At 35.0% G+C, this 24,155-nt stretch overlaps 1 protein-coding gene across 1 annotated transcript in view; it reads right to left on the bottom strand.

The window, feature by feature from the left end:
* Positions 1-24,155, bottom strand: part of LOC138711640 (uncharacterized) — a 146,618-nt gene that overhangs the window by 56,068 nt on the left and 66,395 nt on the right. Inside the window, exons 15-19 of the mRNA XM_069842771.1 lie at positions 23,443-23,602; positions 20,520-20,637; positions 20,375-20,442; positions 4,736-4,890; positions 1,021-1,161 (exon numbers count right to left, since the gene is read on the bottom strand). Coding sequence (XP_069698872.1) covers positions 1,021-1,161; positions 4,736-4,890; positions 20,375-20,442; positions 20,520-20,637; positions 23,443-23,602 — 642 coding nt within the window. The remainder of the gene's footprint in view (positions 1-1,020; positions 1,162-4,735; positions 4,891-20,374; positions 20,443-20,519; positions 20,638-23,442; positions 23,603-24,155) is intronic.

Here is a 24,155-nt window from a genome sequence, read left to right as displayed (position 1 = left end):
ATCGAAAACAACACTAATCCTTGCCTAAAAGTTTGTGTTACTGTGCATGTCATTTGAAAACTCGCTCAGTCCGTAGACCGGTCAATAAAAATACTAACCCAAACCTTTGATAAAAATGGACTTAATATGTTTTCAGATCATATTCTTCAATTGGTCAGACTTCAAACCATATGACGAAATTTTGCAAGAACTGAAAGTAACGCCCATTTTGGAGAAATAATTAAATATACTCTACCTAAAAAACACGGCAGGGCCGATCAAGGAAGAAACTGGGGCATGAATTCTTCTAAGGCCGGAACAGGTAAACATGTCTTATGTGTTTCAAAATTGAATAATGATTATGGTGGTGGTGGTGGTGGTGTCAACATGAATGGAATAAAATGTGCAGCATATTCTCTCCATGCGAAAAATATACGTTACTTTGTAAATATTTATAATTTGTATTTGTACATAAATTAATTAGTATATTTAGTACTTTTTCTACCTATTGTGATTTTATCTTTGTTGTCTACTTGTATTTTTTTTTCCTCTTCTTGCATTTGTGTTTTTCGTATTTGTATTTGTACTTTTATTTCTTTTTCTTATTTACTTCTTCTCTGTACATAATAGGCTACTGTATTTTAGTGATATTATGGAGAAGGTCTATTGGCCTCAAGTTCACCAGATTATATAAATAAATCATAAATAAGTTAATTACTTATGCAAATCTAGTCTTTCAGGTAAAGCTCCCTGCAAAGCAGATTTGAATAATTTCAAGGCAAAAATTGTTCCGGGGCCGGGTATCCATCCCGGGACCTCTGGTTGAACGTACCAGCGATGTGGATCTCTGGCGTTTCGTCAGCCCACGCCACTTGTGTGGATATAAAGGGAAAAGTTGAGACGGTGTCGGGTGGAGTTCCCGGGTAGCTCAGTTGGTAAGAGCGCTGGTACGTTCAACCAGAGGTCCCGGTATCGATACCCGGCCCCGGAACAATTTTTCCCTTGAAATTATTCAAGTTAATTAATTAATAATGAACTTACCGCTTTACTTTCTTGAATGTGGCTAGTGAGAGGAACCTTTGTACCATGGCCTGGTTCACCGAAACGCCGCCCAGCCAAATTGTAATTCCTCCAAGCATTATGCTCCAAAGTGACATTCTCTCGTAAGGGGATGTATTCAGTCTATGGAAATGAAGTATTTATAAAAAGCAAGTTATACATTTTTCACAGAGTTTTATACAGTTAAACTACAGGAAGGTCAAAACCCATACGTAATTCGAATAAAATTGTGTATTGTTTTTTAATTATGGCCAACTGGTGACTGAAAGTAAAGAGTGTGATTTTGCATTAATTAAAAAAAAACAATTAAAGTATCATGAATTTTTCTCAGATCTTAAAATATTTAACCAAATCTCTTGAATATTGCTTTAAAGCACACGACATACTGTATAGCCTACTAAAGTTTAACATGATAGTCGATTGTTTAGTTTCTCTATAAAATCTTATAGCTAATTCTAGAGACTGCAACCAAAATTATCATTATACCTACCGAGTTTGATTAATATTTTATTTGATATTGTAGAGATAAAGCAAAAGTATTTTATTTTAATATTCAGAAAACGCAACTCCACCAATTCTTAGGATTGGAATTTTTCCTGGGCTAGAGGGCCGTGGTCTGTTGGTAATGCAATCAAACTTTTCGTCCACCACTCCGGTGGCCATCTTCAATGGCGTGGTACACGTTAGCGGATAGATCTGCTGTGTGTATCAAGGACGACTGGTACTGAGACTGGTAGCACTGGTACCAGAAATTTGTAAAAAAAAAAACTTATCTAACACACTGTATAATGTTCGAGTGTACGTTGATGGAGGTAGAAGACAGTAGTGTGTACTTTTAGCTTAAAAAGGAAACGATTCTGAATGTCAGTCCTCCTTAACAAAGGAGACGTTGTGACTTAAGAAGCATTAACTTCATTACAGTTGGCATTGACCGAATGGTAATGGCTTGTTACTCTGTTAAACGCCACGGAGCTGTAGCAACCCACAGATCATTACCGCATCAAGAGTCGTTAGTCTTGTTTATTGAGGCACGTGATGCTGAGTTCAGCTGCCCACCTGCTTGACCTTGAATCTCTGAATAGGCTGGCAAACTCTGGAAAAAGCGGACAGTTGATCATGATGATGATATTATATATTTTATGAAATTTAATACATTCATTAAGATGTTATTACTTCATCACGCTAGCAGCTCATGAAAGAGATTAACTTTAGTCCATGTCTGGGCTTCTTCTTATACCCGACACGCTACAAGGACACGTGATGATATTCAAGCTACGTGAAGTCATATAGTGCCAGTATCGCACAGCAAAAACAAAAGAAAATCTTATCAAATATTTTACTTGAACGTCTATATGCGACCTACACTAATGGAAAAAAAAATTGTGATATCAAAATTACAGTCGTTGAAACACATCATATCTGACAAAGAACAATGTGAACGAGTCTGTTCCTAAACAGAATGTATGGTAACCTCTGCCCCAAGATAAAACTGAAAGAAATTTGAAAAATGTAAATAATTTTTTTTTCTCTAACATTCTCCTTTTCAGACGAAGCATTTGGCAACATTACGGATGCTGCAATAACTCTAGCTAGCACGCCTGCACTCCTTACATTCTCCTCTCCCTCTACTAAGCATACTCAGTCCAGGACACGCGACAGTGCGCTGCGTTGCAAGATTTATTTTAAAGATTTTCGTAATTATTCGATTTAAATTAATGGCTAAACGGTTTGATATGGAAAAAAAATATATTCAAAATATTAACTGTTCATATTATTTTTCCCTATATGCTTGTATAGCAATTAGTCATTTTTTTCGGGCATGCTTGTATAGCAATTAGTCATTTTTTTCGGGCCGTTACAGCAATAGAGAGCTGCAAACATTAGGCAAAGAATATTTTTTCTCTGCTTAACGGTGCTTCATCGAAATAAAAGTGTAATAAAAGTTTTGTTAAATTTAACATGTAGACAATCTGACTTCGTAAACCAGTTATAACGGCTATGGAGATTATAGAACTGATCACACATTACTCGTACTTGTTCTGTGACCACCTCTGCTGAGTTATGTGGACATGAGATAAGTAGTCTTCTGGTCGGCCTTTGCCCTTCATGGGTTGTCTCTCCATGGGTTTTATTATAGGTGATATCAGGGCCGTGTGTTATTTTCCTGTACAGCACATCTATGGAACGTATAGAAATTGAAGTGTGTTGAACGTGTTTCAAGTCTTTCGGAATAAAGGGATTTTTTTTCTTATACAAGCCTATATTTTGGTATTTGTTTTAATTCTCTCTTAATTTAAAGTTTAACTTTATTTCGCTATTATTTGTTATAGAAACCTTGAATCTCATTCATTGTTTATGTTGGAATTATGCAAATGAACGTGAGAAAAGTTCGGTGCTGAAGAAGAAATGTATAATAGATCACATTTTATATGGATCGTATGCAGAGACTAGGAGGAAGACGAAAAATAGGAAAGATTGGAGAATGCTTACTTTGCAGTGAAAGACCTGCAATTGGGCAGAAAATTATACTTACTTACAAACGGTTTTTAAGGAACCCGGAGGTTCATTGCCGCCCTCACATAAGCCCACCCACCATCGGTCCTTATCCAATGCAAGATTAATCCAGACTCTATTATCATATCCCACCTCACTCAAATACATTTTAATATTATCCTCCCATCTGCGTCTCGGCCTCCTCAAAGGTATTTTTCCCTCCGGTCTCCCAAGTAACAATCTATATGCATTTCTGAATTCGCCCATACCTGCTATATACCCCGCCTATCTCAAACATCTGGATTTAATGTTCCTAATTATGTCAGGTGAAGAATACAATGCATGCAGTTCTGCGTTGTGTAACTTTCTCCATTCGCCTGTAACTTCATCCCTCTTAGCCCCAAATATTTTCCTAAAAAGCTTATTCTCAAACATCCTTAATCTTTGTTCCTCTCTCAACCATACAGAACAACCGGTAATATAACTCTTTTATAAATGATAACTTTCAGATTTTTTGACAGCAGACTGGATGACAAAAGCTTCTCAACCGAATAATAACAGGTATTTCCCATATTTATTCTGCGTTTAATTTCCTCCCGAGGTGTCATCTGTATTTGTTACTGTTGCTCCAAGATATTGAATTTTTCCACTTCCTCGAAGTATAAATCTCCAACTATAAATGAATAAATTAAGGGTCTAAATTAATGTTGATTGTGATGGTCATAGAGTTCTGCTAACAGCTGAGGAGAAATATACTGTTCTCTTGCATAGATATCAGATCAAATTGTGGACCAGAATGTGTATAAAATAATGGACACACGATATGAAATTTTTAAATTTAGAACTGCCTGAGGAGAAATGAATTTTGGTCGTCCAGAAGGGGTATCTCCTCCTTACGAACGTAGAAATTTCATTTCTACATTATTGTATTGTGCATGTCATGTTTAGACGTACCAGTTTCAGAGAAATGTTATAACTGCTGGTGTTTCATAATATTTTAATTAGGTAATGAATGGATTTCCCTTTTCTCTCACTGAAAAATTGATCGGTCATTCCCAGCAATGTTATCACAAACTTGAGATCTGACAGCAAACACGGAGAGGCACTTACCATCAGGCACGCACTGTTAAAACTTAATATGTGTGGACACGTTTGTCTCCAAGATTTCCATTTTGTACAGAATATGATGCCTGAGGTTACCTACTCCAGTTCCCGAATCCTGCCTCCCTCGAGGTTCCTCTCCAGAACGGAGCGGAATCCCCCGACGTGGATGAGCCCCAAGATGATGACTATGAAGCTGGACACCACCATCACTAAGCCCTGCAGGAAGTCCGTCCACACCACAGCCTTGATGCCACCCTGGAAATCACAGTCGCCGTCACAATCATCTTGGGTTCTTTGACCTGTTGGTGAAGACTATAGGCCTATTATCGAAGTCAAGCTTGGAGCGAGTATCGAAAGGAGACCTTCGCTTCATGTTAGTGTTAATGTTTCTATTTATCTAGTTATTTGAACACAATATAATTATTTATTATTCAATTATAATTGTTTTACAACCAATAGGAGCTACCGGCGTAGCTCAGTTGACTAAGGTGGTGGTCGTCAGAACTCGCTGAAATGGGTAGAGTGCATGGTAAGGAACTCTGCTCCGACGTGCACAAGGGATAGAGAGACATCATAGCCGCCAGCAGCGACGATTGCACGCTAAGGCTGTGTCTTGTCCTCGGGTAATGGACGCTAGCCCGAGCGTGCAGTGTTTTGATGACCGCTGGGCTAAGGCATTTGTCTGCTGATGCGGAGTTGCGCTCGGACGCGGGTTCGATCCCCGCTTGAGCTGATTACCAAGTTGGGTATTTTCCGAGGTTTTCCCCAACTGTAAGGCTAATATCAGGTAATCTATGGCGAATCCTCGGCCTCATCTCGCCAAATACCATCTCGCTGTCACCACTTCCATCGACGCTAAATAACCTAATACTTGATGCAGCGTCGTTAAATAAACAAGTAAAAAAAGAACCAATAGGAAGGGCTCTATACTCTTACATAAGAATGCATTAATATCTTGCGAGAAATGAGTAGATAATTGTTCATCAAAATCGTAGATATTCAATCTCATTTTCATTCAATGAAAGATCATTCAATATTCTGAAATGTGGTAGTAGTTGCAAAAAGAAGATAGGGATGTCATAAAATTAGTAACTTCTAAAATAAAAGTAGGCCTACTTGTTCAACAAACATCATAGGAGATGCTCATTGTTATTTTCATTTAAAACAAAACATTTTTTATTCTGAGAGGTGGTATTATTCGTCAAAAGAAGAAAAAGAGGTCCACACTCGTGGAGTAACGGTTAGTCCGTCTGGCCGCGAAACCAGGTGGCACGTGTTCGAATCCAGGTCGGGGCAAGTTACCTGGTTGAGGTTTTTCCTGGGTTTTTCTTGAACCTAATATGAGCGAATGCTGGGTAATTTTAGGTGCTGGACCCCGAACTCATTTCAGCGGCATTATCACCTTCATTTCATTCAGACGCTAAATGAAAGGTTCAGAACCATAGTGGGCCAAGCGCCATTTACTAAAACCGTAGAAAACAAGGGTTAAAATGAAGTTATCACCATAAGTCAATGGAAACATACAGCAAGTAATATAAAGTATACACATTCAAACTAAATGATACGTCAATCTTCATTGAACTATGGTATTCACTTAAATTTAACCCTTGCTTTCTTCGTTTTTAATAAATGACGCCGCTTGTCCCACTATGGCTCTGAGCCCTTTATATAATCTAAGTTGTTGATAAAGCGTCGTAAAATAACCTACTTAAAAAAAAAAGAAAACAAGTCTAATAAACATGGGTCTTAAAATTAAATTTTGTAAGAAACAAGGGCCTTGAGACTGATATTATAAGAAGAGCATATCTTCTAATCTAAGTTCTTGCTTGTTTCTTAATGAGCATACAATATCATATCTGATATGCAGTAAACAAAAGAATAACTAGATGTGATTCCCCAACATGTAGGCAGAAGTATAAGTTAGAAAGAATGGCAATCACATCGAACATCTCATTTGATGATAATAAACTCTTTATTTCAATATCCATTATCATTATTCAGTGGCATTAACCAAAGGTGTGACGACATGATACTGTATTGTGATGGCGTCAGCATGAGTTGACAGTATTGAGTTTTCGAAAAGGTCGGAAGGGCACTGCTGTAGTACCACATTTGAGCCGTAAAAAGCTAAAAACTGAATCCACAGATGGCAGAACATACGTGACGAGAGACAGCAACAATGAAAGATGAGGAATGCAGAGATGATGATGTGGAGTGGAATTTCTAGCATATTACATGTATTATAGCATGTTATATTTATTATATAATGACATACAAAAGTGGAGTTTTATTACCGAATGGGTAAAGTTATATCACGACTGGAAACTGTGATCTAAGACCCACGAGTTAATGAATCTACTTTTGTAATTTACAATGCTTTGTCTACGTTGTTCGTTATTTGGCCAACATTAGAAGAAAATAAATCTGTAAATTCAATTATACCTATTAAATCTGTTATATATCAGTGAATAATTTTATCCTTTTTGATTTATGATGTCTGCTATATTGTTGCTGTGGTAATAATTCCTTATAAAATGCTTCATAACACTTTGCTAAGTAAAATAACATAGCAACGTGTTTTCCAATTTATTTAACTATAATGGCAAACTTTTTGAGTACAAAAGTGTCAAATAATTACCTACTTTTCCAACGTTGGTAGATAAAATAAATTATTTGTTTCTTTAGAACGATAGATGAGGAAAAACTGCAGACAGGAATATTATACATAGAATATTAAATACAACGTGAAACTCGTAACACATACTGTGGGTATAGTCTATAGTCAGACAATATGTCAGTTTTATGACTGATTACTTTTTGCATAAATATTTTCGATCTGTTAATTTAATTATTATACAATTCGGTAAATAAATATACCAACTGCTTTTTAACAAATCAGTTTCATAGAATGTAAAAACCATGGCATGTGTTCCAATGTGCTTGTTACGCCAAGTATTTTTTCAGTATAATTCATTAACATGACTTTTTTATTTTATTATTTTACGACGCTCTATCAACATCTAAGGTTATTTAGCGTCTGAATGAAATGAAGGTGATAATGCCGGTGAAATGAGTCCGGGGTCCAACACCGAAAGTTACCCAGCATTTGCTCGTATTGGGTTGAGGGAAAACCCCGGAAAAAACCTCAACCAGGTAACTTGTCCCGACCAGGAATCGAACCCGGGCCACCTGGTTTCGCGGCCAGACGCGCTGACTGTTACTCCACAGGTGTGAACTTAACATGACATAATATTATTTCATGAAGAGTACAATAGTTCATGGAAAACAAAATTAATTCCTGAAGTGTGAACGTGAACACAGTGAGCGAGATGCATGCTACCGTTGATATGACGACGTGAAACAAACGACATGCGAATTAATTTGTCTGGTGGCTAATACCAGTGACGTCGAAAATTGTTCTGTTCAGAGAATGGAAATCAATCCACCTGACTTGTCAAGTGAGGTACAGCGTTTGGCATCAGAGTTATCTGTCGAACGAAATTGTTTCCGTTTGATCGAGTTGGATGTACTACAATAATAAAAGCCAAAGTTTCATAACATTTCATTGCTATATAGGTTTACTAGCATCCATAGATTCTAATGAAAAGATTAAAATAATACATTATTAACATTTTGTGTAAGACATAAGGTGCGATAAAGTTTCTCTACTCAGTTGTTTCCACTCTTTGTGTTTGAGACCAACAGAAGAAGATAACTTTACATTAGCCTATACGGTGGTGTATTGGTAAACAGGTCAATGTTGTATACAGGAGTTAAGGGATTTGATTGCAATAGGAGGCTATTCTGACTTGGGTATTTCGTGGTTTCCCAGGTTAGTCTAGGTAAAAGTGGGATAATACCAATTATAAGTGCCATGGCTTTCTTTCTACTGCATCTATAATCCTTCATACCAGCATTTTCATATGCCATTCTCCATTCTCTCACCTTCTGCGACAGGCTAGCCATCTGTCCGAGGAGTATCGCAACTGGCTGAATGTGCGCGCTCCCTTTATCGAGAGGCAGTGCTAAAGAAACGGAAAAGTCTAGATATAAATATATACACTTTCTCTGGGCTAAAGATATACATAAATAACAGCGTATAATGAGAAAATTGTGCTTTATAATTATTGTAACATAAAGCGAAATCAATAGAAAATCTCTCCGAAATTTGTTCGCTAACAATAACACTTAAGTTACCTGCCACGAAAGCGCAGCAACGGAAAGAGGACATGTTATGCATCAGTCGTTTCCTAGTCAGTCGAGATGTGGACGCCACAGCGTAAAGTGCAGTGCGTGCTTTGGTTTGCAGAATGTAATTAATTATACATGCACGAAGGGAATGGAATATAGATTATCCCACTCGTAAATGGATTTGCATGTGGGAAAGAAATCTACTAGAAACTTGAAGCCTCATTCCGAAAAGAGGGAAACATCCCAAAATTATGTGACTGAAGACACTGTGGATCAGGTGTCTCAGTCATTCGCTGGAAGCCCGCTTAAGTCAATTAGGCAAGCTAGTAGGGAATTGCAAGTTCCTGTTCAACAGTTCACGATATCCCTCACAAGCGTCTCCTTTTGTGTGCTTAAAAACTCCAATCCATTCATCTTAAACCAGATGATTGCCACAAAGGAACTCATTTCGGTGCTGAGATGATTTGCCATATTGATAAAAAAAATCAGCACGCACTGCACTTTACACTTTGGCATAACTTGTACTCATTCCGTTTCTGCACTTCAGCGGCAGGTGACGCAAAAACGACCTTGTAAATATTATAGATTAAACCTCTAAGAGATTTTGTATCGATTGCTCTTTATGTTACAAAGTTATAATATGCAATTCTCGCATTTAAACAGTTATAATATATTTAGCCCGGACAGAATATATTATATATATAAATATAAAATATTGGTCTTACTAATAAAAACTCTATATATGCAGACATTTAACTGTCATACAATGAATAGCTCGTTTATAAGTCGTGTGTAAATTCCTTATTACTAATAATCACTACTTACGTCGTGTATAACAGTATAACTGTTACACAGCTAAGTCATAGTTTCGTCATTACTTCATTACGAAAGATAATAGAATATCTGAGGTTCTCTATTGCATCCGGTAGAGCACTCTAGTGTGCCGTGTAAAGTATCGATAGTACAACTGGCACTGATCGATTACCACACTATATTTTGGTCAAAGAGTACAAGGTATAGCAATATTATTTTAATTATTCTGTGCTCTTTGGTTTGTTCTTCTGTGGTTACAAGCCAACCATCAACATAAATTTACATTCGATACGAACAGTTGTTAGAGGGGCGGCCATTTGTCTCTATATACAGTACAACGCTTAAACGAGGAGTTTCGTGTATATAACTACTGCAAAGGAATAATTCCCATTGTATAGTTACATACTGTTTATGCATCCATCGTTTATGCATGATTTATTAGTAACGTTTTCTGTCTCACTATGCATAAGTCTCGTATAAAAACTATACACGGTTTATTAGTAAGACTATATGTGTATAGAGTGTATATATACATGATATGATGACAAAATGACGGATATGCACTGATACATTAGATTTTTTCGTAAAAATTGAGAAAATTCCCTATTTCGGTGCGTGGTGTTCGAAGGTTGAACCTTGGATGAATCCATTCATTTAGGTACACATTGGCCCATTGTATATATATATATATATATATATATATATATGCTATGATTTTTCTAGTTTGACAAGTGATTTGAGTGAAATTCATGAATCCGATGCTGACAGACGGGTCATTCTGCCTCAGAGTAGGTTGCATTCCTGTGCGAGCACCTGAAATTCCCCACAGCTCGAAGCCTCAAGTCCTTGAATCCTATATCAGTATCGAAAACTCGTACCATGTCCAAGATATATCTCTCTCTTTGGCGTTGCAGGCCATCCAGAACCAGTGTCTGCCTAACTATTGAAGACCAGTCTTCCCTGGCCTGAGTTTGTCTTCCTCCTCCACATCTTCCAATCATCTCTTCGTAGATCTGCCGTTACTTCTTTATCCATGTGGTTTATCCAGGAATATATTTGTTTCAATATTCCCAACCCATTTGAGCATTTCATTTCACCAACAATGTGTGGGTTTCCGTATTATTCATATATCACCATTGCGAGATTTACTTCACCATTTTCAAATTTCGGTCCAATATATCCTTCGCTGAATTTTTCTTTCCCATGCTGCAGTTTTTCTTTCGCTCTCATTTAATAAACTCCATGTTTGAGATACATACGTTACTACCAGTTTAATTACTGTTTCCTAAATTTTCTTCGTCCCAGGCAATATTGAACTATGATAGATGAAATGGTGCAGAATTGGAGTGTATTTACAATGAAAGAGGTAAATGGAGTACCCAAAGAGTAATCCAAGTTATTTGTTATTTTGAGCTCTTATATATTTAGTCGTTTTTGGACACATGTAGGTTACATTGATTCATATAATGTAATCAATAACATAATCTAATCTATGGTACCAAATTAAGTTGTTTATATAGAGCGAATAAATATATCAAACACTGCAACAAATTAAGATAATAAAAGTCGCGAAAATGAAACGTAACTTATCGTACTTCTCATATATTTGGAACATTTTTCAACAAAATTGTTCTTTATTTACGTTGTGAATAATATCACTGTCTACAGCTTTGCTGTTATAGTTTGAAACACAAACAGAAATGAAACAATATGGAAAACTCGGATAATTTCTTAACGTGACGAATTTCGTTTTTTTTTTCTCCTTCCCCCACGAGAAGTGTCAAATGTAATTTTGATGGTATAGTATAAATGACAGAAGACGTGCTAAGATGTTATTCACTGCTCTCTTGCAATGACGTGAGCGGATTTTTTGGATATTACTTGAAGAGTTGTGAGATCTATAGCTTTGAATTTGTGAGTGAATACACCATCTTATTTTCTTTGTTAAATGAAAAGTTGTTTGCTGTGTTTTGTGATCGAAATTGTTTTCAATGATAAGTACTCATATTGTATACTTCTTGGTGAAAAATATATGCTTATCAATGGACTGATAATGTAACTGAGCCTTATCTTGGGAGATTATTTTCTTAGCATTTCTCTCATTACACAAGGATATTTTTTTTCTTTGAAAGAACTTTACAGACATGTTCCATGAAAGAACTGATCGTAGCTATTAGATTATGCAAAATATTGTAACTCTCAATATTTAAAAAAAATATACATTGCATATTTCACATGATAATGGATTTCGGAATAATATTCTGGTGAAATTCTACAAATAGTAACAGAAGATTCCTAATACAAAAAAGAGTAATACAATTAGAATAATAGTTGGTGCCAAATCCAGGACCATTTTCAAAAAACAACAATTAATGTCCAGAGCTTGTCAGTATATATATTTTTATTAATAAACTCCCTCTTATTTAATCGTGAACACTTTGCAATTAATTCAACATTTCATATTATAAATACTCTTTAGAAATGACTTTCACACTCCATCGGTAAGTCTATCATGCTATCAGAAAGAATTGCTTTATATAATAGTAAACATTTTTAATAGCCTTCCTATGGATATGGAAAATCAAAATCAAAACATAAGGTTATTTAGGGTCAAATTAAAGAAATAGCTAATTCCTCACGCTTTCTGTTCTGTAGATGAAATTATTATGACATTCAACAACACTGCATGAATATATGTCTTGTATTAACAACAACCCTTGTATTGTAGTAGTATATTGTAAAACACTTCAGTATATTTGAAACCCTTCTGTATATATTTCAACTAGACTTTGACTATGAATTAAGACTTGTTGTAGTAGTAGTAGTAATAATAATAATAATAATAATAATAATAATAATAATAATAACAACAATAATTATAATAATAATAATAATAATAATAATAATAATAATAATAATAATAATCAGTAGCGTTACAGCCCTTGAAAAGCCCAGACCGGACAGCCGGCTGCAAGCTGGCCTCAAGTTCAGAAGCCGAAGCAGAGGTGGACGTTCATACAACCAGAATGGAGGTATCGTGTGGTTAGCAATATGATCCACCCCGTCGTTATAGCTGGCTTTCGCAACCCGATTTCGCTACCTATCATAGCTCCCCAAGTGCATCACGATGCTGGGTGGGCACCGATCCCATTCTCTAGCTGAAATTTAATTAACAAATTTCTTCCCCCATGGGGACTCGAACTAGCGCGCATTTCATAACTTGAGTCCTAGGAAGGATGCCTTAGACCACGACGTTATTTGTAGTAGTACTAAGATTATTTTTTTTGGCAAGTGCCATATTCTAGCCGTAAAGCGGTGTACAAATACAAATAAATACAATAGACAAGAGCAAGAACGAAGAATATTTGTTCATATTTTACACAGTGTTTTAAGGGGTTAGGTATGCCTACAGCTTACAGCAAGTAAAATTATTTTTGGAAGTATTTAACATTTTTTTCCTCCATCACTGTATCTTGTACAATAACGAAAATTAGTAGGTGTAAAACACTGTCTTTCTGCTACATGAAAAAAATATTTTTATGATTTAAAAAAAATATTATTATTATTTTTTTTTTTTTTTTCAAAATTAAGTGTACTGTGCAGTAGAGTCCTGCAAAACCGGTTGAAAACCGAAGTAACTTACATAGCGCTACTGAACGCCTGGCGTTATAGGCAGTATGCGAAGTACATCTGCTTGCGTACTGCCTCAGTATTCGGTTTAACGAATATTCGCGTTGATTCTATCTCTCTGTGGGTGGATGGCTCTGGCGTATAAAATGAAGATCACAGTGAACCATCCAGATATTATAGCTGCGGATCATCAAGAGGAACAAACAGCATGCAGCGTGAAACTACAGACGTTGTAATGCGTAAATTGCAGAAAAAAACTTTCGGTATCCACAAATTACCAAGGTTATAATTTTTTATTACACTAGAAAACTGAATTATAATATTACAATAATGACACACTTAAAAACAGTAAACTCGATCAGTAGTAAAACTAAAACAAAAATAACTTTATAACTTCTGAAACCTACTACAAACAATGCTTTTAGTATGTTTACTATGACTAGAGTCTAGGAACTAATTTTCGAGCAATCGAACTCTCAGCTGAGTTGTCAATCATCTGGCCACTGTAGAAAAGTCGAACCACAGCTATGACAAATACTATCTATGGCCCACTTTGACATGCTTGACCTAGGGAGACAGACCTGAGTTCGTTGACGTCTTAAATCTGTACTACAAGAATAAAAAGCAGTGTGCAACTAGCGGCGATGTTGCCAGACTGCTGAAACTTCCAACTCAATTTTCTAATAACCGTGCATTTAATCACAAAACGTAATATAGGTTTGCCATTCATTTAAGTGAACCTTATCTCCCCGTACAATCTGCAGGGTTATTTCACTTGTACCTTGTATATGAATAGCTACTGTTTTGGAGGAATGCATTTAGAGTTAATAATTATTTAATTTTATGTTTTGTGATTAATTGTAATTCTATTTTGGATTTATTTACTTATTATATCTCACATTATACATTATACTCATTTCATTTTCTACATACTAAATTGGTGGAAAGATCACCAAATAACTCTAGCCTCTCTAGCAACACTTGTGAAACGAATATTGACAATTCCATGAATAAGTGTTTCCACCGAGCGTAACTTTAGACTAGTAAAACAGATTTATTAATACATAAACACAAGAAGTCAACTCTGATCATGTAGGTTATGATAATAGGCCCTAATAATAATTGTGAACATCAAATAGTTGATATTAGCACGTGTGTAATAAAATAGTTCTTTGAATGACACTTTTTCTCTCTGAAGTAGATCTTTTCTATACAGAATGATTTGTTTCTAAAACTTGCTATTCTTTTGTTATTCGTAGTTTAGAGATGTGTAAATTATACTTATTTTGTACAGAACAACCACCATTGGGAGTCAAAGTAATCGTATTGTTGAAAATAACATTACTGTTTATCTTTTTAAATTGATTTCTTAATAAATAATATTGCAACTGCTTAGAATAATTAAAAAGCATGCAACTATTGTTTTAGAGGTAGGCCTATACATTTTTTTAGTTTCAAGTACAAACGTCATAATAAATAATATTGAAACTGCTTAGAATAATTAAAAAGCATGCAACTATTGTTTTAGAGGTAGACCTATACATTTTTTTTAAGTTTAAAGTACAAACGTCATAATGGACTGTATGTACTTATTTCCTATTTTGTTTTATAATGAATTGTAATTATTTTTTGAATATGTTTACAATATGATATTTCACATTATACATTACGTCTATTTCCTTCGTTGTCACTGTGTCCATTGTTCATTTATTTGTTACTAGTCAAATTACTGCAAGTTCGAAATACAAAAATAAATGTATTAAAGTGTCAAATTATTTGTATTCCTATTTGAAGCAAACATATGTTTGTAATTAAACAAATGAATATCCTTCAATATTATTACTCTGTTTGTATACTGAGAAAATGTTAAAGAGTTATTGTATGATGAAATGTACCTGGTGTTATTTGGAGATCGTATTTTCTTCCTCCTTACCATTTCTTGCTGTGTGAGATTTGTGTTCTAAATAATTCGCGATCTTACATGAACTTATGTAATATCGATCATTGGGTTATATAAATCGAACAAGAATCAGTCAATATGTGACGAGAAAGAGTTACGACGTAATCAAATGATGAAGTTATGACGTAGCCTATACTATTTAACACTGGTACAGAAAAACGCCAGCTATATAGCGTTTATTGGTAAGAAAAATATACATGGCTTGTGCACGTCTTGTTCTGTGAAACATATCTATAAGAAACTTTCATTAGTAAAACTCTAAAAGTTTAAAATATAAACGATACTTATAAAGTTACTGCAAGTTCAGAATAATAAAGAAAATATATGTGTTATAGTGTCGAATGAACTGTAAGAGTACTTGCAAACACTTTTTTTTTTCAACAAGATAACGTAAATTTCCTTGTTACTTCGGTTGTGTACTCGAAAAACGTGTTTCATGTAGGTGCGCCTGATGTTCTCTCTACTCGCAATACATCAGGCGTAACCGCTCGACAACCGAGTTACCGGTCCGATGTTCGTCCTAGCCGGTTGTAGCTACGACCGGTCGAATCTAAACCGGTTGTGAGGGCTGTTTTGCAGGTCTCTACTGTGCAGTAATGAAGCGTTTCCCACATAGCTAAAAAACTATACAACATTCTGTGATGAAATTTGTTTTTTTTTTTATTTATTTATGCATGTCATATCTACAATATGATGCAAGATCGCTTCTCTGCCTTTGATAGATGATCTCATAAAAAATACATTTATTTTAAAAATGGTCAAATATCAGTATTTTCTTCTAACACAAATTAAAAAAATATATATTATTTATTAAGGAATGTAGTTGGAAGAGCATGATATTGTAAACATGAGTTTCAGCAATAAAATAAAAGAGAGAGAACATGAAAAAGTTAACAAGTTTATGAGTTATGAGGGAAACGCTTCATCACTGCACAGAAACTGTCACTATTTTGAATTTTGAAAAAATATATAAATAATTTTTTTTTAATCGTAAAGATATATATATATATATTTTTTTTTCATATAGCAGAAGGACAGTGTTTCACACATACCAATTTTCATTATTTTACGAGGTACAGTAATGGAGGAAAAAAATGTTGGATATTTCCAAAAATTTTACTGCTGTAAGCTGTACCTAATTCCTTAAACTACGTGCCTAGAAAGAGACCTATTCTCTTAATTTTAGAAACATTATCTCATTTTACCATCCACATACTTAATTACAAATTAGTTTTATTTCCGCGGCTTTAGGCTAATGTAAAATATTCTGATAGAATAAGAACTAGGTTCATAAAACTCACACTGTGAATTTGTTATCAATATGCAACTCATTTAAACTTCTAAACTAAATGTGTCAGATGTCACTCATGGTTGACACATTACTGTTACAGCCTGTATTGAACAACCGGACTGTTAATAATCACACATATAATACCAGAGTTGATTGAGATTACAAGCGCTTTCACATGTTTTATGACACGCTTGAAAATTGCATTGTTTGTCTATTATTCGTGTTGACCGCTAAATGAAAACTATTACATGTATTCACGCTTTGTTATTATACGTATAATATCATTTAAATCCATCGTTAATACAAGTACAGTATGTTAGAATAAGAGGGTTTTCAGATAGAAGTTCCTGTTAACAAGGGCCTATTCCACTAAGTGGGAACTGATAATTTACCCATACAAGGAATTTCTGTGATAATTTTTTCCGACGCTAAATAACCCAGTAGTAGATAAAGTGTCGTTAAATAACTGATTAAAATTAAAAAAAAAATTAAATAGTTTGAGGTTAGAAAGATATTATAATACACTTATATTTTATTGTTGCAAATTTAAAAGTATCAGTTTAATATAATTATACCCTACATGTGCTCTGTTCTACATATGTATTATTATCGTTTATAAAATAAGGTATTTTACTACAAGTATCGAAAGGAGCTTCTTAAAATGAAATAATTTACTACTAAATTTTATGTCAATTTACAATTTCGTAACGTTATCGTGTAAAACAGTGGTTCCCAAAGTGTGAGTTCCGATTCAATCGGGGGTCGTGTAAAGACCTGAGGGGTCGCGTGATGATATACAAAATAAAAGAAGAAGAAGCCTTATTACCATTCGTTTAGTTTTTATTAAGAAACATAATAAACAACGTTGAACATAAAATAAAAAATAATATTTCAGTAATATTATCAAGTAAAAATAATAATTAATGCATTACATGTAGGCCTACTTATTTTTCGGAAAGCAACTTCTCAAATCGTGATTCTGTTGTGTGATATCAAATTAAAAGAATGGAAATTTCTCGCCTTGTTTTGTGACTATCTACCATACACAAGAATCGAAAACTAAATACATGGCTTGTGGAAAGGCAAACCTCAAGAATATACCATCCTCAATAACAATAGGAAGATATGACTTCGAGAGAGAGGATTAATTTAAATACCTGGGATCAACAGTTACTCATTCTAATTATATTTCATATGAAATAAAGCAGAGGTTAATGGCTGCCAATAGAGCTTACTTCGCCTTGAGAAAATTACTTTGTTCAAGAATTTTATCTCGTACCACAAAGATAACTATCTATAAAACACTTATAAGACCTCTACTAGCATATACTGCTGAGACGTGGTCCCTAACAAAAAAGGACGCTGGAAATTTGGATGCCTTTGAGAGGAAGATACTCCGTAAAATAATTGGGCAGTATTCGTGAGAGGAAGATGGAGGAGGCGATATAATAATGAATTTTATTCCATCTATAAAGATCCGCCTATTAGAAGAATAGTAAATGCAGCAAAATTAAGGTGGGCAGGGCGTGTGGCACGGATGAATGATGTAGAACTTCCTAAAAGGATGTGAAATGGAAATCCTGGGGGCCAAAGAAGCCGTGGACGACCAAGAATAAGATGGTTGGATGGAGTTGAAGACATATGTGTAAGATGGGTTATAGGAATTGGAAAGTAATTTCGCAGGATCGAGACAATTGGAGAAAATCATGGAAGAGACCAAGGTTCACAATGAGCTGTAGCGCCTAGAAAGAGGAAGACCATACACAAGAAATTTATTTTGTACAAATACGACATTGCGAATGTTACGAAAAATGTAAGAATTCTTCTGCGAGCTCGAGATGTTATTTTTTATTCTTTAAATCCAAAACTAGTCTGTGCTCTGCGAAATATGTGTAGTTTCAACATTCCATAAGCAAGTACAGTAGTGGCAAAAAAAAAACAGGACCGACCTTGTAGCTGATTTCAGAGCCTTGTTCACTCCAGAGCACGATAGACTGGTAACTAAGACTTTCGTGGTTCGAAACCTGCCTGGGAAGAAATTTTTTTTTGCTCCTGATTCAAATTTATTCCCAATATTTTTCGATTGCAGCGATAGGCTATTTTACTACTTCATTAACTTATTATTCCCAGAACATGAATTTTACCAGCAATCGAAAAGTATTAGGAATAAATTTGAATAAGGAACAAAAAATCTCCTTCCCAGGCAGGATTCGAACCACAAAAGTCTTAGTTACCACTCTATCGTGCTCTGGAGTGAACAAGGCTCTGAAATCAGCTACAAGGGTCGTCCGGTTTTTTTGCCACTACTGTACATATTTCAATGAGTTTTTCCTAGACATATTTTCGAATTCCGGCCAGTTGAACGCAACTACCTAAAAACAGATTCAGTATCCATCTGTGACTGTCCGTATTGTTTGAGTCCCTTCTGAAAATACGCAAAAAGTTGTGGATTAAAATCGTTCTTTGGGTAGTAACTACTGCTTTAACGTAAAATTATAATTGTTTGCGATTTTACAGGAAGTTGAATTTTTCGAATGGGATCTTGCAGGAAGAATTTCTCAACATACTGTAGGCTTGTTGATTATTGCAAGCAAAATAGGCCTAGTTCATTGGCCTTATGTATGTATGTACGTACGTACGTATGTATGTATGTATGTATGTATGTATGTATGTATGTATGTATGTATGTATGTATGTATGTATGTATGTATGTATGTATGTATGTATGTATGTATTACGATAAAAGAATGGCTTATATCACTGCTTCTGAGCACGGATCATACGCAATGCGCTAAATATGTAACGATATTCAGACGGGCAATTTTTTTTCTGTAACTGTAGGCTTCAATACAGACTCTGACTTTTCTTTTTTAGATGTGTGTATTCACATATATGCACATTTAATTTTTTCACCTACTGATAAAAATCTATTTACATAAAAGTTATGTTTTAACCCTTAAAATATTCCTAAATTACCTATTATACAGGGTGATTCACGAGTATTCACCGTCACTTACGGAGCTTATTTCCGAAGACATATGCATTTTCGAAGCAAAAAATGACATATAAACATTTGTCCTAATCTTAATATTTTCAAAGTGACATTAATTTCAAATTGTTTTTTTTTCTTTAGTTTTAACGGTAAAAAATATTACAAATAGAGAATGAACTATTCATAAGTGTAATGTCTTTAATTTTCTAGTATTCTGAAGCTAAAAATGTGTTGTTAATTGTATGGTACAGATTTTATTTTTCAATTTTTAACTAAAAATGACATCAGTCTTATGTACTTATCACAACAATTGTTACAAATCACACGTCTTTAGGAACTTGATTCTTTACAGTTTAATTATGCATCATAATGTATAGCCTTAAAGAATTTACAAGAGAGGAGTGTTTTGTAACAATTCTGATAAATGCGTAAGAAAATGTGATTTTGTAGTAAAAAATGGGGAAAAAATGTATACGAAGCAACTATGGAATTCACAACAGACATTTAGCTTCAGAATACTAGCTAATTAAAGAAAAGATACTCCTGAATAGTTCTTTTTTATCTGTAATATTGTTTTACCCTTAAAACTCAAGAATAACGGCATTTTACAGACAACTTCATATTAGTGTAATTTTGCAAATATGGAGATTAGGACGAATGTTTATATGACATTTTTTGCTTAGAATGTCTTCGGAAATAAGTTACGTAAGGGACGGTAGATCCTCGTGAATCACCCTGTGTAACGCTGTAAGAATTACATTAAATTATGGGTTAAACTTTATGTGCATCTAAAGTTTAAAGCATCAGGAGAGTTATTATACTGTAAATGGATCTGTCTGTAATTGCGGTATCGCATACTCACCAGCATGGTGTAGAAGATGCAGATCAGGGAGATGGCCGGTGTGATGTAGTGCAGGTTCATGCCAGTGACTGCAAACATGTGAGTGCCACGTTACCCTCGAAATCATATATCAGGCGTTAATTACATCACAATAATTGGAACTCACCTTGACTGAGGGCGAGGGCCGGCACGTACACGACGATGGGCATATAGAGCAGCATGGAGATCGTGCACAGGACAGACGCCATCACTCTCACGCTCTGGTTGAACCTCAGCTCCAGGTACTAAACCAAATGATACCAATTACAAAGAATCTCGGCCTAGCAAGCATCACACTTGACGACTATGATGTGTAACTGTGTGTAGTAGATCCAGCTTAAAACTAGGGAATGGATTTCTAGGTGTTAAAAGGAAAGATTTAGGACTTTATAAAATTAGTTTATATAAAATTAACAAAAATAATTTAAATTTTAGCAAATATTCTACGAGTATTTAGATGAAATTTATGTGCAGAGAAGTTTATCGTTATAATAATAATAATAATAATAATAATAATAATAATAATAATAATATATTTATTTAATCTGGCGGAGCTAAGGCCAATATTCCTTTTCTTTCTCTCAGCCAGACTCTAATTTTAATTGAGTATAATTGGTTACATAGTTATTACATTAATATCTAGACCAGTGGTCGTCAACACTCGCTGAAATGTGCAAAGGGTAAGCGGTGCCGTCCCGTGTGCACCGTCGTGCAGCAGGTAGAGATAGAGAGCATTCCCCGCTAGCAGCTACGAGTGCACCATTGTGCACTGCGTTTTCCGCGGCTAAGAGACGCTAGCCCCTGGGTGCTTTGTGCTGACGACTCCTGATCTAGACCATTTATTTTTTTTATTTTAGTTGGTTATTTAACGACGCTGTATCAACTACTAGGTTATTTAGCGTCGATGGGATTGGTGATAGCGAGATGATATTTGGCGAGATGAGCCCGAGGATTCGCCATATATTATCTTGGATTCACATTACGGTAGGGAAAACCTCGGAAAAAAACCAACCTGGTAATCAGTCCAAGCGGGGATCGAACCCGCACCTGAACGCAACTTCAGACCGGCAGGCAAGCGCCAGGTTGACGCTCACTGGCACGAACCGACCGGAACGGAAATCTACAGCAGTCCGTCTTCCGCGGAAGCTCTGACGCTCACTGCTCGGAATATTCCGGTACAGTCGACAGGCAGTCTGGTTTAAACATGGAGTGGGATAGCAGTTCCGAAGATTATTTTATTTTACTGAGTCTTTAGCTGATGAGGAAGAAAAAAAGAAAAGAAAAAAGAAAATATGGGTCCATATCTAGAGTCCGGAGTTTATGTAATGTGAAAATGAGAACTATGTAGACTACATAAATATGAAGCTAAAAATGACGAAGTATGTAGATAAATATGTAATAAATAAAAAAAAACGTTGGTAATTTAAAATCTAAGCTTTATTAGATGTATTTTTGCACACTAATAAAAAATTACAGGTGCACATGTGATTGAACCTCATTTAATTATCGTTTGGAGGCGCAATTAATAATTAAATATTTTTCCATATTTTCTGCCGTCATTGATCGTCTCGTCAACGGCAACCCATACGTAGGAATCATCAAGTCCATCTCTAATCGTTTCCATTGTGTCAGTGTAGCAGGAGTTCAAATATTTTTTCCGGAGTGTTGATTCATGCGAAATATTGAAGTTGCAGTATTTGCGTAGGAATGCTTGGAACTTTGGAACTCCAAGTTTATACCACTGTACGTTTGCAGCAACCATTGGCATGCACAAATTTTTATTAAATTCACTTGTAGAAGACGAATGTTTCAGCACCACTTGTGTAAGAAGAACTTGTTTCTTTTCGACGGAGCACGTTTTTTATTTCTCACATGAAGTCCAATTTTTAAATGCTGTTCTAATTGTGACTTCATGGAGCACCCAATGCGTTTGTCACAGACTTTGGACTGCACGATTTTACCATTTTAGTAAAGGAATCGTCAATTGAAATCCAGTCTTTTAACTTGGATGCGAATGGCAGTAGGCTTGCTACTTGTATTACCTGATGTCAAAATAAGTTTCTTAAAAAAAAAACAGAAAAAACTATTGTTTTCTTTTAGAGCAACTGATTGGGGGTGTTTGTGCGAAACGATCATACCCACAGGGTAATTTTCATTCTTTCCTTCACTACGTTAGCAGTACAATGACCCACCATTTGCATTGGTATTTGTACCTACTTTACCGTTACTTCTCAAGGGATATAGCCTACAAACTATTAGCATTGCAAAGAGATGTCCATTTTTTGACAGAATACGTTACTATTTTCAATTATTAAATTATATTTATGCACTAGAGACGAAGGGATAAGCTTTATAAACAATTTTAAAAAATAACTTAAGCATTACGTAGAGAGAAAATTGGTGAAAAAAATGTAGGCCTATATATTCTTTCAAAATATGCAATATCCTTCAAAATATGTAAAAAAATATAATATATGCCAAAATATTTATTATGCACCAAAATATGTAAAAACATTTAAAACTTCGGAATAATGATTCCTTTAATATGATTCGCGGACTTTTAGCTTTCCTTATAGCTACATATGTAGGAACGGAATATGTAATTACATACAATCCGGGCTCTAGTCATAACATTATAAAAAAGTGTTTTGATTAATTTAAACATCTTTTCCCAGATTATTATTATATTATTATTATTTTGTTATTATTATTATTATTATTATTATTATTATTATTATTATTATTATTATTATTATTGGCATATAATAGCACCAATAAAATCTCTAAACTAAAAGGAATTCTAATGTTGATGTTTGGGTTATATAAAGGTAAATATGGAAAAAATTAAAAATATATCTTCCAACTATAATTATTTAGAGATAATTAAAATCAGCAAAAGCGAGGCCAGTCCCCATTGCCATCATTTTAATTCCCTCGCCGAGGAACCTACTTCCTGTCCCTTCATTATCGTGTCTTGTACTTTAGTATAGCTAATTCTAGGTGCATGCGTACCAGACCGACGAGGAATTTCGAGCAGATTGTACACTCACCTCGTAGACTGACGTAAGCTGCAGTTCATAGAAGACTGGCAGGTAAAGGTAGTAGTTGATCATACCGACAAATGGTGCGCAGAATGAGATGTACCAATAGAGGGTGCCATACTTATAGATCTCTGCGGGGACGCCCATCACCGTAATGCCAGATATTGAGCTGGAGAAAAATCACTACACATTACATGCACAATATTTTTATTAGATTGCTAACCCTTATAATATAGGCTAATCAAGATTAGAATATTGAAACATTTCATAATATACAGAATGTCAGTAAAGTTTGTTTAGAACGATTCAGGAATGATACAAGAGATAAAAAAGTAATTTTTATGTGACAAAAATCTCGCATATGCAACAATTTTTCCAGTAGGTGTCCTAAAACTTTAGGTCGTTTGGCTTCCGTCACACCACTTAGGCCTACCAGTCATTTCTGTTTTGATTGTTTTGCCTGCAATAAGTTATAAGGTAAGTCGTGTTACAAACGCAGTGGGTGAATTGCTAAGTCTGCAGGTTGTTAGCAGTATCATGGCCACCACGATCGCCCGGCTTAACCTCTGTGGATTTTTTTGTGAGGATGTTAAATGTCTGGTTTACTACATCGTTGAAACTGCAGCGATTGTTCGACAAACCCCTAACATTTTTTAGCGTAGCCTATTAGATATTTCGTAGTGCGTAAATGTTAAATTGTGCATTTGGTTAAACGGAAGGCA

Source organism: Periplaneta americana, chromosome 13 (genome assembly GCF_040183065.1).
Source record: "Periplaneta americana isolate PAMFEO1 chromosome 13, P.americana_PAMFEO1_priV1, whole genome shotgun sequence".
NCBI lineage: Eukaryota > Metazoa > Arthropoda > Insecta > Blattodea > Blattidae > Periplaneta > Periplaneta americana.
This window is presented reverse-complemented; position numbering and strand designations above follow the sequence as displayed.